The sequence below is a fragment of the Trifolium pratense genome, linkage group LG3 (genome assembly GCF_020283565.1).
Source record: "Trifolium pratense cultivar HEN17-A07 linkage group LG3, ARS_RC_1.1, whole genome shotgun sequence".
In the NCBI taxonomy this organism is placed as follows: domain Eukaryota; kingdom Viridiplantae; phylum Streptophyta; class Magnoliopsida; order Fabales; family Fabaceae; genus Trifolium; species Trifolium pratense.
Genome location: NC_060061.1, coordinates 43290488 through 43308294, shown reverse-complemented (window position 1 = coordinate 43308294; position 17807 = coordinate 43290488). Strand labels below are relative to the sequence as shown.

General features: G+C 31.1%; 1 protein-coding gene across 1 annotated transcript; it reads right to left on the bottom strand.

The window, feature by feature from the left end:
* Positions 1 to 262: 262 nt before the first annotated feature.
* LOC123912925 (zinc transporter 11-like) lies at positions 263 to 3095 on the bottom strand. Its single transcript, XM_045963521.1, has 3 exons — positions 2621 to 3095; positions 986 to 1035; positions 263 to 869 (listed from the first exon to the last, which is right to left on the bottom strand). Exons 1-3 carry the CDS (start codon positions 3078 to 3080, stop codon positions 339 to 341), a joined length of 1041 nt encoding a protein of 346 aa, XP_045819477.1. The 5' UTR covers positions 3081 to 3095; the 3' UTR covers positions 263 to 338.
* Positions 3096 to 17807: the final 14712 nt, after the last annotated feature.

The window sequence follows — 17807 nt, the reverse complement described above, 5'->3', positions numbered from 1 at the left end:
TGTTAAGGGATTTCCTTTCTTACATTATGTATTAGTCTGTATTGCTCTAGTTTCAAATCCTTCAACCAACTAGGAAACTGCTAATTTCATCCACATGCTCAGACAGCTATAACAAAATCATCATAAATAGGCATTCGCAACTTACGTTGGTCTCTATTTTTTAAACACAAAATGTAATGACTAATGAGGGACTCGGGCGGGACACAAAATGTGGTGCTAGCTAGGACTTCAAACACACACTGCACAATAAACAACTTAAGAGTAAAGACTAAGCAAATTTATTGTAGAATCAAGCTATTATTAATCAATACTATTATGCCTCTTATTTTTTAAGCATCTTAGGTATCCCATATCATAACAACAGCTATAACTCCTATTCCCAACGACACGGCAAGAAACTTCATATAAGGTGTATCAACCTTTGAATGTCTGTGAGCTACATAACCCTTTGCAAATAGATGGTTTATTGAAACATAGATAAACACACCACAAGCTAAACCCATAGATATAGCAAAAGTCCAATCAGCCACATGACCTTCTGTTGTGGAATCTAATACAATCCCAATGGCGACACCAATTGGACTAGAGATTGCAAAGGCGAAAGCATAGGTTGCAACTGATAGTAGAGATCGGTTAGGAGCCATTCGGAGGAGTGCAATGGCCATCGCAATGGCTGCAAATATCTTGTGCAAACAGATTGTCCATAAAGCTTTCCAAGCGTCTGCTTTTGTCTCAGAAACTCCAATTGCTAAACCCTCGAAAACTGAATGAGCACAAAGAGCGATTATGTATACATAGATAAATACGTATACATTATCTCCAATTGAAGTACTACATACATGATCCTGATCATTGGTCTCAGAAGAACCCTGTTAATTAGCATAGAAAACAAAGAAACTACAATTCAATCAGTGATTACAAGGATAAAACTTATGACTTTGTTCAGAATTATTTTTTAACTTGTATAAATCTACAAATTTGTAACCTGATATTTTGACTGAGTAGTAACATTATTGCTCCTTCCTTTGTCTGCCCCTGCAATTTGCACCAAAAAGGAAGTAGGTTTGTATTAGACAAGGTGAACCTGAAGGATATATTCAAATTCAGTTTCATAATTTTTATATTGATGTCTTGTAATAATGATGACAAACTCAAAATGTGTACTATACTATAGTATAAGTAAGTGGATTTAATAAACTCGAAAGGTATACAGCGCTATAGTAGTAAGGAAATGGATTAGATCGAGTTAAGCATTCGTGCAATCACTCCAATCATCCCAACCATTAGAAGAAAATTTGACTGTTCATATTTCAAGTTTCTATGATTAATTCAATTTGGTGAAATCAGAACATGAACATGACAACCTTCGGATAACTGTCGATATGACTATATGGTGATTGCGGGAGTTTTTTAATGCGCAAAATATGAATTCAAATGATTAGATTGCAATATCAGAAATGGATTCTCTTCAATCATGTATTCATGTGGACATGAATCTCGGTTGATGGACGAAGATCAGATGGTTCATATTTTGAGTTTTCAAAGAAGATTTGACAAAGTATGTATATGACCCCGTCCGATCTTCATCCAACCATCAAGATGCGAATATGTGATTATTCACTCATGGTCTCCGGGTCACACAACTTTTGTAACGCTCTTTGTTGACATCTCATTATCACAACGAAACATAGATAATAACTAAAGGGTTCTCATTAAAAAAAAAAAAACTAAAGGGTTCTCTCAGTGTTGACCAAGAAGGCCAAACCGTAATATTATCGAGTCATCATGAATTTAAGTACACTTCCAATTATCGGTATATTATTTCTTTTTTTGTTTTGTTTATAACCCTCTGGTTCCTAGGAAAAAGGGTCCCTAGTAGTCTAGATAGTTCGGTCACGAGGTAAGTAAAGTCTGACTAAGAAATTGTTCCACCCAAAAATCGAACTCGGGTTTTCCCGAAATCCGTCTTTTTTTTTTCTTGATGATTAACATGATCGACTTTAAGGGTTTAAGGTTTAATTTTGGTTCTAACACTTATAACTCAACATGACATGCATATATTCAACAAAAATCTTATGTCTAAAATACTAAATTAAAACCCCCCTAAATCACTTTATTCCTTAAAACAAAAACCACCTATTTAGAACGACTTATTTGAACTTTTCTACCGACGTAAGCACTTTTGAGATGGTTTGGCAGAACTTATTGAAACAACTAATATCATATACAAAAACATTGATATTATTTTTTTAATAAACACTTAATTTGCGGCTTATAGCATAAACACTTATCATAATCATAATACCATATTAAATATTGGACCCACCAATTATATTTAATGATAAATACCAAATTTATATCCAACACATATATAAGTGCTTATTATAATTATTTCATAATTAAAATAAAATGAAATCAAACTATTTTCGTAGAAACTGTAAGCTATTTTCACAAGTTATCAAAGTTCTCAATGATAAGTATCATTGAGAACTTATGGAAATGAATTGAAAACAACTTGTAAACATGTCATAAGTTATTTTCACAAGTCAATCACACAAGTGCTTATGAATTAATTACATAAGTTCAAATAAGACAAATCCAAATAGTCACAAATACAAACCTTGAACTTCAACATCAGCAGCACCATGAGGCTTTTCCAAAAGAGAAGAAATAACACAATCAGCAAGCATAGTAATCAAATAACCAGCACAAGCTAACATGAAAGCAAAAGGGTACTCTTTTTTAGTCAAATCACCAAAAGTCTCATTTGCATCACTAAGAAAATGCATCAAAGCAGTTCCTAGAAACACTCCACCAGCAAACTGTGTCCCCAGAATCAAGAACCCTTCATTCCATCTCAATGCATAAGGTGAAATACCAGCAATGAAAGTGGCGAAAAAGATCAAAATTAAGCACCAAATTTTTGCTAGGATTAATGATTTTGAACGGAGGTTGTTAGTGGCTGCAGCGTCGGAGTCGGCGTCGCCATCGTCGCCGCCTCCACCGTGAGAAGAAACAGAGGAGAAGAAGAGAAGAAAGAGAAGAGAGAATAAGAAGAAGGTTCGAAGAGAGAAAGACATTGCGGAGAAAAAGAGTGTAAGAAAAGAACAAAACAGGTTTTTAAGGAGAGTTTGATAATTAGTGAGAAGTTTAAATAGAAAAAAAATGTTAAATTACGGTTTAAGACAGATCTTAAGAATCAAATATAGAAAATAAGCATTGAATTTCTTAAACGTTTAAAATTTGTTTTTTTTTTTTCCAACATAAATTTTCTATTTTTGGATTTCGTAGTAGAACGAATCTTAATAAATCTAGTACTATGTTGATAAATTTTCTATTTATGATTTTTATATTCAAAATATATTTATTTTATGTTTATCTTTTATGTTAAATCTATGGAAGCATCCATCCGATCCTTAATATAAGAAATTTTATGATTTTTTAGATTCATTGAGAATTCAATGTATATAGTCTATATTATTGACGAGATACATTAGATTTTCAATGAATCTAAAAAGTAAGATTTCTCAATACGAGATGAGTCATTTTAAGTCATTTTTAATTTTATTTTTAATATGAAGTCATCCATCTTCATCATTTTTTTAACGTCATTTATCTAAATAAGTGTTACTCAAATATATTCTTGCTGAATAAAGTGTCAAATACCCCTCTGAAATTTGGAAATAGGCAAATACCTTCTGAAATTATAAAAAGTCAATCAAATTGCCCCCTGACACTACCAGTCAGAGTCCATGTCAGTCAGGGGGACAATTTGATTGACTTTTTATAATTTCAGGGGTTATTTGCCTATTTCCAAATTTCAGGGGTGTATTTGACGAATTTAAAAATTTCAGGAGGGTATTTGACAGTTTTTTCTATTTTATTTTTGTTATTATTTTTCTATTTTTTGTGCCTAAGTGCAGCGTCATTGTTTTGTTCGTCGTCTTTTGCAACACTTTTTTATTTGTCCCGTCTTAGTGCAGTATTTGTTTCATTTGTAGTGATAGGTGATTGACCGACTTCAACTCATTACAGATTCGAATAATGATATTCAAATCCGGAGAAATTTGTAAAATAGCTCAAGTAAGGGGCTTATATGACGACTAATGTTAGTTTTCTCTCAACCTTGCAAATATCTTTTCAATATGGGGCAGAAGTGGTCATCTCAAAGACCACATATAGTAGAATTTTGGTGTACACATGCAAATATATTTTGTTCAGAGTTGGATATCAATAAAAACTGTGGATATCAAATTATTATTGACTTTTGGTCATATGTGAACGAATTTAGTTTGCTGAAAGTTTTAGGATGTTTAATGAGTATTTAACTATCAATATCTCTTTTATTATTGTTATTTTAACATATGAATGAAAGTTTATTTTATTATCAAAATAAAAAATCTTGAATATTTTTAAATATTTAATTTATATTTTCTTTTATATTATTAATTAGTCGAATCATTCATTATTAAAATGTTTAATTTTATCATATTTTAATAAAATTTGTACAAATTATAAATTGTAATTAGTTGATAGTGTAATATTTAACGGATAATTTTATCTATATAAAAATATCTGTTTTTTAACTACAATATACATCCTGCAGAAAGAAAGAAAAAAAAGACTTTTTAAATTTATATGTAATGTATCTAATATCTATAATTAGACCATATTCATAAGTTATTTTATACTTCTATCTGATAATTAAGTGATTATAAACTATTTTTTTTAAAGAGTGAAGTAATGAAAAGGCCATAATATTTGTCTAGAATGTTGTTTTGTTGTTTTCTTACGTACTTTTGCCGTTTCGTCACAATCGTCTATTATTTTTCTTAATCACACAAAGGATTTAATAAGACATTTTTTGTCTTGTGTGTAATAATAGCTTTCAGCTTATGTATGTATAGCTCCAACAAGAAAATGAAGGTGAAGATAATGTCTACAACTAGGGACAGCGGCAACATAGAATATTCAAATTTAACCATACCCTGTCTTCTATTGTTTATTGTGGATAAATTATATTCCCTCTCTTTTAAAATGAATATTGGTTATAACTTTTACACATGAAAAAAATACAACGACTAGAAAGTAGAAATTAATTATTTTACCAAATTTACTTTGTTAACTATTGGTGTGTTTTTCACTATTTATGTATTGATGCAAGGTAAAAAGTAATGCTTTGAGAATAATGTACATAATATTAATTAGAAGAAATAGCTAGTCAATATTGCATTAGAAACTAAAAATGGCATTTCTAATTCTTTTTTTACCGAGCAAACTGAAACTGCTGTCATGTTGTCCATTGAGATGGCTCATGATAGAGGTTGGAGGTCTCTTTGGTTGGAATGCGATTCTCTCTTAAGCGGAAATATTTTTTTTAAACCAAAGTTATCTTCCGCACGCAATTGCAGAGATTAAATTTCTTCGAGGTAATTGAGATTTATTTAAGGGGTTAACCTCTAACAACAAATGCTTCTTCATACCCACCGGCCGGGGATCGAACCCAAGACAAAAATGGTTATAGGACCCAAATATATACTACTTGTGCCACACTACGTTGGTTACGCGGAAATACTTTATAACTTAAATAATGGTTTGATAAACATAATAAATATAAGTTTTATAAAATTTATCGTACGTTGGATTGTAAATTCATGTTATATTGATTATTTATGTAAAATTTTATACAAATTAAAAGTTAAACAATAGATTATTGAGATACATCAAAATTATCATCTTATAATTAGTCGTTATTGAACATCTTAATATTGCATTATATTTTGCTTGAATCATATTATTATTTGGGTCATGCTAAACAGTATCTCCGGGGCATTTGTTAACCATACGAAAATATGTAATAAAAAATAAAAACATATTGAAAAGACAAATTTTGATACTTTAAGGTATTAAATGCCCGCATTTCGAGGTAGAATTTCTATTTTTAAATGCTTAATAACCACTACCCCGACACTGTTTAACATTTTCCTTATTATTTTCCCATGACTTTAATTAATATAGTTTTTTTTTAATCAATTAATATAGTTTTTTTAAACTTGTAATTTGAGAGAGAAAATTCACCTTAGATAGTGAGGAATCAACTTGGACCAACAAATGTTAATATTTGTTGATATATTTATGTTATGCATTAGTCAAATAAAAATCCCATTTACCACGATGGTAAATGTCGTGGTAAACGTACTAATACTAAAATATAGTCTCATTATAATAGTAACAATTTTTTATCGATAAAAATATTATTAATCAGATTTCTGCACAAAACGAATAAAGATCAGTAAAAAAATTATAAGGTATTAACAATTCTTTAATGAATACTAAGGATTTGGTCTTAGTGTGGTAGAAAGATAGGTTTAAAATTCAGGAATTTTTGAGTTTGAGTCTTACTTGTGTTCTTTGAAGTAGGTAAATTACCTTTGTAAATATTCTAAGAGTCCTAAAATTTTTGTTGCCTTAGACTGAGGCACCATCCCTTCACCCTTAATTTTCTTATAAAAAAAGTAACAATTCTTTAATGGTTACATGTTTGACTCATGAAACTAAGATGGTAAAATATATTCTTTTATAATTTATTTCTTTTTTAATTAATTTTGAATTTTATATTTCTAAATTATTTTTTAAAAAAAATATGGCTATGTTATTTGTATAATGCAAGTGATTGTTGACTGTTTTTAATGTTTTCCCAAAACTCTCTCACCTGATCACTATATATTATAATGATCAATATTGGTCATGCATCATGTCACACAAAATATACCACACGTTGAAATCACATACAATGGCTTTTTCAATTAATCAATCTTTTATTAGCTTGTTTTTGTGCATGGCTTTGATTCTCTCTTCAGGTAACACAAAAATAGTTATTGATTTTCAATATAAAATTTACTGTATCTCAAATCCTATATGAATATTCAAATTTTCATGTCTGTGCAATTGGATTTCTGCTTAGATCAAGATTTTACTAACATTTAAATCGTTTGCAGGATTGGCAATTGTATCAGCTGAACCACAATGCAGAAATGGGTGCTCGCCGATCAAAGATTGCAACGCCGATTGCCATAATCATGGTTTCCCACTAGGTGGCAGACCTGGTGACATCCACTGTTCGGATCTAGAATTCCAATATCCATGTTGTTGTTTGTATCAGGGTTGAGTGTTTTGAGTTTGCAAGAATATTATGTAAACCATAAAATCTTCAAATTTTGTTGACCATTTTGCTATAATAAATTTTTTTGAATAAAAGCAACAACAATGGACACATTGATTGTTTTGTAACGCTCTTGTATTTTCTTTGACAATGTGAAGATTCGAGACATACTTTAGAAGAATTAGAAATTTAATATCAAATTTTCTTGGATTAGAGATATTTAAAGTCTAACCATAACGGTAACTAAACCATATCCAAACTAGTCCATATTTAAATTTAATTAAAAATCAGTAGGTAAATGCCTATTTATCCTTTGTAAAATTAGATATTTTTCGTTTACCCTGTTGCGCAATTTTTTTCATTTTGTTTACCCCTTGCAAAGTGTAGATTCTCTCATTTGGCCCCCTAGGTGGACAACTGAGCATCTGATTGTGTATCTTTCCTGACGTGACATGCACACATGAAAATATATCTAATTTATATTTATTTTTTAAAAATCCATGTCAGTTAATATTTTTTTAATAAAAAAAAAATTTGAAAAAAAATTCTTAATAAAAAATATTTGAAAATAAAGGAGAGAGAGTTGTACAATTACTAAACTGTTCTTACCTTTTTCATTACTAGTAGTAATGATTAAATTGGTTGAGTATGACACACATAAAGAGTAAAATTGGAAAAAATGGTTTTGAAAGTTCTATAGGTCATTTATTTTGGGACGAATCAAATTCAAAAAATGTCATTTAAAATGGGACGAAGGGAGTATTATTCTTTTTTTAATAATTCTTTTTTTAAAATTTCAAAAAATAATAAAAAAGAATTTTAAAAAATGATAACCTTATTTTTATTAGTTTTACAAATTCATAAAACTTTAGTATTATTTTTTACGGTAAAAAGTTATTAAAAAAAACATAATAATAATGTTTTAAGAATTTATTATTAAAAAAACATAATAATAAAGTTTTAAGAGTTTTTTTTTTTTTTTTTTTTTTTTTTTTGAAGAAGCTAAATTAGTCCACTCAAATTGGCGCCAGAGAGAATCGAACCTCAGACCTCAAGAGGAGCACACTCCCAGGTCCCAAGTCAATACCAATGCACCAACCCAAGTGGGTTTTTTTAAGAGTTTTTTTTATATGAAATTTATTATTCTTTTTGACAGTAAAAAAATTTATTAAAAAAAATAATTATAAAGTTTTAAGATTTTTTTTTTTTTAAAAATAATTCATTAACTGACGTTGATTTTTAAAAATAAATATAAATTTAATGTATTTTCATGTGTGCATACCACACCAGTAAAAATTAGGGGTGTATGTGGGCCGGATTGGGTTGGGTTTGGCCAAAACCAAAACACAAACCACATATGGTACTCCGGGTTGGGTTTAGTAAAATAACCACCCGTTATAACATTGGGCTGGGTTGGGTAAATCCACTAATTTCCGGGTTGGATTGGGTTGGGTTGTGGGTTACCCAAATTATTTTTCTATTTTTTTTATTAAATATCTAAATATTGAATCATCATATTTTCTCATAAAAAATAACTCAATCAATGTATCTTCTTGAAAAATAGGGTAACTTTTTTTCACTATAAAAAATAATCACCGATTTTTGTGTGTAAATCTACTAATTTACGGGTTGGATAGCGTGTTATCCAAATGATTTTTTTGTTTTTTTTAATATCAAATGACTAAACCATGAATCACTATATTTGTTTATGAAAATTATTCAATTTTTTTAAATTTTTAAAAAATAATGCGAAAAGTTATCATATTTGTTTATAAAAATTATTCAATCTTTTTTATTTTCGTAAAAAATAGTATAACTCATTTTCAATATAAAAAATATTTAATAATCAAATGAAAAAATCTTTAGTATTTTCATAAAAAAATTTCAAAAAACATAGCACTAGTGGGTTAGTGAGTTTTTTGGGTTGGGTCCGGTTTTACCCGAAACCCGATTTTTTTAATGGGTTTTTCATTTTTGAAATCCATATCCACCCACTTGCCCGACCCAACCCACTTTTTTGGGTTGGGTTGTGTGGGTTCGACCGGATTTGCCCAACCCATGTACACTCCTAGTAAAAATACATAGTCAGATGTTCACTTGTCCATTTAAGGGCCAAAATGAAAAATTCTTTACAATACAGGGGATAAACAGAAAAAAAACTCGCACAGAAAATAAACGAAAAATCCTTAAAAAAACTCGCACCACTTCACATATTTTGAAGTGAGATCGATTAATTTTTTTTAAGAGTAATCTTCTAGCTTTTAAGTTGCAAAATCCTATATTATATTAAAAGAAAAATGAAATTGGCTAACTATGGATACATAGAAGAGAGAATTATTATTATTTTTAAAATATATTATTATTAATAATAATTCGATATCCGTACAAGATGAACAAAAATCGAGAGAAACAAGATTACAAAAACAAAGACGCCGGATATAACCGGAACACCTGATGAATCCTCATCATTATATGTTATCTGAGCATATTTAAGACAAAACTTAGGTAATAATGTAAGGAAGTTGATCATAATGAGTGAAAAATGAGCCGAATCGAAGGTTGAGTGCCGCGCAAGCAAACCAGGGGAATTTGAATTTTAAGTTGCGCCATGGCACAGGAGTGTTGCGCATGGCGCAATTGAGGAAGAATTCGAGAGCTCAATCCTCTGTAAGCTGCACCATGGCGCCACTGGACTGCGCATGGCGCAAATGGAATGGAATTTTGAAGGATCTTCTCTGAGTCTTGCGCCATGGCGCCACTGAAGCTGCGCATGGTGCAATTAAGTTTGAAATTGAAGAGTTTCTCTCTGGGTTCTGCGCCATGGCGCAGAGGAGCTGCACATGGCGCAATCAAAGTTTCAAAAGGAAGATCTGGGCTCTGTGAGCTGCGCATGGTGCAAGATGAATGTCTGGGAAAATCTTCTTGATCTGGAAGCTGCGCCATGGCGCCAGAGGCCTGCGCCACTGCGCAGTTGTAACTGCCTCTTTGCGCCAGGGCGCGAGGGCCTGCGCATGGCGCGGGTTGATAAAATTATAAAAGGAAACAGAGCTTCCAGGGCAGAGGTTCGACTTTTTGGATCGAGAATCACATTTTAGGCGCGGTCTCGTAACTCTCTCCACTTTTCCAGCTGAAGAACAAGGAAATGATGCAAGAATCAAGCAAGAAGATGATGATGTGCAAGAGAAGCATGACACATTAAGCATCAAGGTTGGGAGTTCTTAGGTGAGAGTTATGTAGCTGCATTCATATAATTCTTGTATCAATTGTAATCGGTTTAGAATCACTCAATCAAACTTCCTTGTATGTACTGCTTCATGTGTTCTAGCTAATTACATGATTGATCTGTATAATTGAATTGCTATGAGAATAGTGTTTGATTGTGGAACTAGGAATGTTTGAGTAATTGATTGTGTTTAAGAGATTAGGCATTAATTGATTATGATATTTGAATCTTGTGTTAAAACCTCAACGAATCACAAATCACCTAAGAGATTAGGGATTTGTGATTGATTGAGAGAATTGGATTGCAAGAGATTGAATCCAATTAGTGGTGATTCTATCTTGAGTGAATTTAATCGATTCAATTGTGTATAATGTCGCGTGTTGCATGCGAAATAACTGATCCGATGAACTTTCAATCGTTTGAAAAACTCTGAAACAAAGACTCGAAAGAATACTCTTAATTTTCCCCAAACTAAATGTTCAAAAATACAGTTCTAAATACATTTTCCGTGATACGAATTTAACGCAATCCCCGAGTGGAACGATAATCTTTTAACTACTACTTGACAACAATTGTATACTTGCAATTTGTCTATCAACACCATTGAATAAAACCAAAATAGACACCACCAGACCTATTAGAGGTCTGCTTCTGATCTCATTCTTAGAAAGGTCCTCCTCAACCTCCAGACCACCAAAGAAAACACCAATCAGACCCATTTCGAGGCAGAATTTCTATTTTTAAATGCTTAACCACTGCCCCAGCACTGTTTAGCATTTTCCTTATTATTTTGCCATGACTTTAATTAATATAGTTTTTTTTAATCAATTAATATAGTTTTTTAAACTTGTAATTTGAGAGAGGAAATTCACCTTAGATAGTGAGGAATCAACTTGGACCAACAAATGTTAATATTTGTTGATTTATTTATGTTATGCATTAGTCAAATAAAAATCCCATTTACCACGATGGTAAACTTCGTGGTAAACGTACTAATACTAAAATATAGTCTCATTATAAGGTAGTAACAATTTTTTTTATAGATAAATATATTATTAATCAAATTTTTGCACGAAATGAATAAAGATCAAGAAAAAAAAATTATAAGGTATTAACAATTCTTTAATGAATACTAAGGATTTGGTCTTAGTGTGGTAGAAAGATAGGTTTAAAATTCAGGAATTTTTGAGTTTGAGTCTTACTTGTGCTCTTAGAAGTAGGTAAATTACCTTTGTAAATATTTTAAGAGTCCTAAAGTTTTTGTTGCTTTAGACTGAGACACCATCCCTTCACCCTAAATTTTCTTATCAAAAAAATAACAATTCTTTAATGGTTACATGTTTGACTCATGAAACTAAGATGGTAAAATATATTCTTTTTTAATTTATTTTGAATTTTATATTTCTAAATTATTTATAAAAAAAAATATGGCTATGTTATTTGTATAATGCAAGTGTTTGTTGACTGATTTTAATGTTTTCCTAAAACTCTCACCTGATCACTATATATTGGTCATGCATCATGTCACTCAAAATATAACACATGGTATTACCAAAAAAAAAATATAACACACGGTGAAATCACATACAATGGCTTTTTCAATTAATCAATCTTTTATTAGCTTGTTTTTGTGCATGGCTTTGATTCTCTCTTCAGGTAACACAAAAATAGTTATTGAGTTTCATTTTCAATATAAAATTTACTATATCTCAAATCCTATATGAATTTTCAAATTTTCATGTCTATGCAATTGGATTTCTGCTTAGATCAAGATTTTACTAACATTTAAATCGTTTGCAGGATTGACAATTGTATCAGCTGAACCACAATGCAGAAATGGGTGCTCGCCGATCAAAGATTGCAACGCCGATTGCCATAATCATGGTTTCCCACTAGGTGGCAGACCTGGTGACATCCACTGTTCGGATCTAGAATTCCAATATCCATGTTGTTGTTTGTATCAGGGTTGAGTGTTTTGAGTTTGCAAGAATATTATGTAAACCATAAAATCTTCAAATTTTGTTGACCATTTTGCTATAATAAAATTTTTAGAATAAAAGCAACACATTGGACATATTGATTGTTTTGTAACGCTCTTGTATTTTCTTTATCAATGTGAAGATTCGAGACATACTTTAGAAGAATCAGAAATCTTTTATATTATAAGCTTATGTACACAAGCAAACCATAAACCCTAATTTATTTTTCATGTTTCCCTCCATTTTATCTTGCAATTTTTATTAAAAAATAATACAATTTTGTCTTGACTAGGATTCAAACCTGCAACCCTTTAATGCAAGACAATATTTCCAACCACTATGACAAGTATACGAATTGTGATAAAAATTATGTGCAATAATTGATAAGCACCATCAATTTTAAAAGTATATCATATCAAAATTATTGTTGACTATATTATTCATCACGAAATATTTTTATGTTTTTCCTGATCAATGATTTTTTTTCTACCAGATCATAAATTTAGAGAATAATTATCATGTGAGATTTGGAAAGTTATTATCACGTGTGATTTGGAAAGTTTTATATATATATATATATATATATATATATATATATATATATATATATATATATATATATATATATAGAGAGAGAGAGAGAGAGAGTACTTCAAGTGAAAGCAATGTTTTAGGGTCTGTTTGGTTCGAAATAGAAGGAGGGGAGGGGAGGGAAGGGGAGGAATTTTAATGGAGGGGAGGGGAAGTGAGGGGAGGGGAGGATAATATTTATGTTTGGTTCAAAAGAGGGGGAGGGGAGGGGAGGTGAGAGATTTTTACTAAATATGTGTTTGGTTCACATGGGGAGGGGAGGGATTCTAAAATTAATTTACTTTTTTATCCTTGTCATCTTTACAAAATCTCAACATTTTAAAATTATTCAGTATTCACTACATAAACAATTAAATATGAAAACTCAATAACCGAAAACTCCAGAAATAATCAAATGCAAAATTCTAACAAAATTTTTTATGTTCAAAAATATTAGAGCACTTCTAAAATATAATGTGTAGAATATGAAACAATTTATTGATAGTTAATTTTCCTAAAAAAACTTGTTGATAGTTTATATATATATATATATATATATATATATATATATATATATATATATATATATATGGGGGCTGCTAATTTAGACCCAGTTGGGTCTAAATTAGCAAAGTGCACCATTTCAGTTGGACCAAAATACCCATTCTTTTTAATTAATTAACCAAATTACCATCAATGGACGCGGATCCAGTGTCGCGCGCGTACCGCAGGACCCTGGTTACAGGCCGTTGATTTCCATCAGACAGCCAAGATCTGATCTCATCAAGACTGTCTGATCAATCAGACAGCTCAGATCATCCGAATCCATCAGATTCCAACGCGTGCACCACACTGGATTACACCCTGGAGAGAAGAATCTACTTTTTAAAAGCAGGACACGTGTCGCTGTCTGATTGGCTGGGCGTGATTTTTTTCCATTTAATACTTTGAACTCAATTATTTCGTTGTAAATTAATTTTTTATTTTTTTTTATACCAAAATTCATAATTTTTTTTTCTATACAAATAGAGAGTTGGTTCGTTTTATTTGGACACAGAAAAAAAAAAACCCAATTTTCACTACCTTAATCTCATTTTTCACTACCTTACATCAACTCACTGAAACTATTCTAACAGGAAAATGGTTTCAGAGTACAAATCTCTGAAACCATTCTACCAGCTAAATGGTTTCAGAAGCAAACACAATTAATAAATTACTCACTGAAACCATTCTACCAGTAAAATAGTTTCAGAGTACAACTATGTGCAACCATTCTACAAGCTAAATGGTTTCAGAAGCAAATAACTAATAATCAACTTACTGAAACCATTCTACCAGCAAAATGGTTTCAGATTACAACTCTCTGAAACCATTGTACCAGATAAATGGTTTCAGAAGCAAACACAATTAATAAATTACTCATTGAAACCATTCTACCAGTAAAATGGTTTCAGAATACAACTATGTGCAACCATTCTACCAGTAAAATGGTTTCAGAAGCAAACATTAGTTTTTAATTACCGTTTTATCTCATTTAATTAACTAAAAATAGTTTCGGGTCTTCAAAAATTTCATAAAATATACCAAAAGTTCCAGAATATTATCTACTATTTTCCTGGTATAATGGTTTTAGTGAGTTGGTTGAGTGGTGCGTGTTAAATTACAACACACAAGTAACGTATTTAGTAGACAAAAAATGAGATTAAGGTAGTGAAAAATTGCATTTTTTTTTCGGTGTCCAAATCAAACGAACCAAGTCTCTATTTGTAGAAAAAAAAATTATGAATTTTGGTATAAAAAAAAAATAAAAAATTAATTTACAACGAAATAATTGAGTTCAAAGTATTAAATGAACAAAAATCACGTCCAGCCAACCATTGTGTGACACGTGTCCTACTTTTAAAAAGCAAATTTTTCTCTCTCCAGGGTGTAGTTCAGTGTGGCGCACGCGCTGGAATCTGATGGATCAGGATGATCTGGGCTGTCGGATTGATCAGACAGTCTTGATGAGATCAGATCTTGGCTGTCTGATGGAAATCAACGGTCTGTAACCATGGTCCTTCGGTACGCGCGCGACACTGGATCCGCGTCTATTAATGGGTATTTTGGTTAATTAATTAAAAAGAATGAGTATTTTGGTCCAATTGAAAAGGTGCACCTTGCTAACTTAGACCTAACTAGGGTCTAAGTTAGAAAACCCCTATATATATATATATATATATATATATATATATATATATGTACAGTGCAACGAATTAAAAAGTGTTCATTTTATTATATATAAAAAAAAAGTATTCATTCCAAAAATGTTGTAGGATAGGTAAAAAATAAAAACAAGTATCTTGTAAAAAAAAGTACATTAAAACAAAAAAATAAAAATAGTACAGGTAAAAAATAAACACAGGATGTTGGCAACGTAAAAAAATGGCAACAAGTAAATAACTTAGTATGATTTAATATAAATTTTAAAAGAAAAGTTTTGGTATTTTCAAATAAATATGAGGATAATTATGTCAATGTAATTAAAATTATAATAACTCATCTCTCCTCACCTCCCCTCCCCTCCAAATCCCACCCAATTTGGGGGGAAGCAAAAATTGGTCATTGAAGGGATTTTGCTCACCTCCCCTCCCCTCCTCTCCCCTCATAAAATTTGAACCAAACACAAAACATTTAAAATATTTCCTCACCTCCCCTCCCCTCCCCTCCAAAAACCCCGAACCAAACATACCCTTATAATGAGAGATGAGAGGAGAACTTAACGACCCTTAGATTAGATTTACGGTTGAGATTGTTAATTAATTAAAAAGAATTCCCGTACACTGTTTTCTTCTTTCACGTACCCACGTCTCTGTTTTGCCGCAAAATTTTTCCGCACTATCTTTGAGTGCCGCCATCACCCAAACCCTTCTCTCTATGCTGCTTTTTTGCCTCTCTCTTTGTAATCATCTTCTCTAATCGTATGAGGTAATCCTGTGCTTTTTCCTGGCTCATGATTTTGTGTTCCTGAATGTCATATTTGGTTCTTTTGAATGGTGTTGTTTGAGTGAAAAAAATAGTAAACTACGAGAAGTGGTTTATAATCCATCTAATCACAATTCAATTTGTTCATGCAAAATGTTTCAAGATCAAGGAATACCTTGTAGACACATACTTTGTGTTCTAAAAGGGAAAGGTTTGAATGAAATTCCAGATAATTACATCGTGAATAGGTGGACTAAGTTTGCAAATAGAAAACCTTTTTTTGATATAGCTGACAATGTTTCGGAAAAGTGTTCTGAATTTGAAAATGATAACAAGCTCATTTCAGATTTGTGGGATCACTTTTTCAAGTGTGTGGACAAGGCTAGAATGGATAAGGAGAAATTACATTTTATGTTAAATGAAGTTGTTAACATTGAAAAGCAATTGGATGAGTTTGAAGGGGGTTCTAAACAAACCAAGGATGATGATATACAGACCTTTATTGGTTCCAATATTCCCGATCAAGTAGAAATTCTAACACCAAAGATGTCTAAGACAAAAGGTAGTGGTAAAAGAATCAAAGGTGGAAAAGAGAAGGCTATTGAACAACAACAAAAAAACACCAAGACATTGTAACACATGTAACCAATATGTAACTCATGATAGCCGTAATTTTCCCCAAAAAACATCTCCCTAATTTTGGTAAGAAACATCCTCTAAAATGTATATTTTCAATTTGTATTTACCTTTTCTTATCTTCTTCTGTTCATTTTAATTCTAGTTTTAATATATTTCTTTATTTGATATATATGGTTATTAGGTTTGGAAGAATGACACAAAAGAAAGATGGAGGAGTTAAACAAAGACAATTGGAAGATGTCACGTCTCAAGTTTACTGTTATATCAGCAAAGCCGCATTGTCTCAATCTTTTTATGGGGGGATTTGATTTTTTAGTTGTGTCAAGTGCTATCTGCTCATTAAGCAAGAGGTATGGATGTAACATGGTTAGGAGCTTATCATCTAAGACTTGTGTAGGGGTTTCCTTTGTATCATGAATTTTGTATCAAGTGATAGGTGTTGTCTGAATTTTTGGAGTCTTTCTTTGCTCTGTTTTGATTTAGCCGCTTTTGTACTTTTTTATTGCTTGGCATATCTTATGCCATATAAAAATATTTTTCTTATTTGGTTGTTGACTTTTGCTAAGTTTTTGACAATATAACATTTGTTTTCATTTTTCACATTTCAATGTCTCATGTTAACAACTTCACCACAATTCAACTTAATTTACTCAAATGTGTGTATAAACTTTCATTTTGTTTTGTGATTTATTATCTTTATTCCTGAAATCGATATTGTTTTAAAACTTTATGCTAACTTTATATATATATATATATATATATATATATATATATATATATATATATATATATATATATATATATATATATATATATATAAACAAGTCCTTTGAATCCCAATCCTTTATCCGATCGGGAGAAGTTGGTTATGGCGGTACAGGGAAGACATTTATCTAGAGGGTCATGTCAGTCGTATTACGCTCAAAAGGTGAGATAGTTTTAACAGTTACCTCAAGTGGGATCGCTGCATTGCTTATACCTGGCGGTAGAACAACACATTCAAGGTTTTGTATTCTTCTAAATGTTGACGAGTTTTCAACATGCACCAAAGTTCCTAAAATCCCTTTGGCGCTATTAATACAAAATGCATATGGGATGAAGCACCAATGATGCACAAACACTGTTTCGAAGCTGTGGATCGAACTTTAAAAGATATTCTCAAGTCTGTTGATGAAAAAAATAAACACATTCCCTTCGGTGGAATTGTTGTTGTTTTTGTCGGAGATTTTAGACAAATTCTACCAGTGATACCCAAAGGTACAAGGCCAGA

Excerpts from the sequence above, each read along its gene's own strand:
- LOC123912925 (XM_045963521.1), bottom strand. The coding sequence starts at position 3,080 with ATGTCTTTCTCTCTTCGAACCTTCTTCTTATTCTCTCTTCTCTTTCTT. Across the intron at positions 1,036-2,620 it reads TGCTGATGTTGAAGTTCAAG|GGGCAGACAAAGGAAGGAGC; the intron begins GTTTGTATTTGT and ends TGCAAATTGCAG. Across the intron at positions 870-985 it reads CTACTCAGTCAAAATATCAG|GGTTCTTCTGAGACCAATGA; the intron begins GTTACAAATTTG and ends GCTAATTAACAG.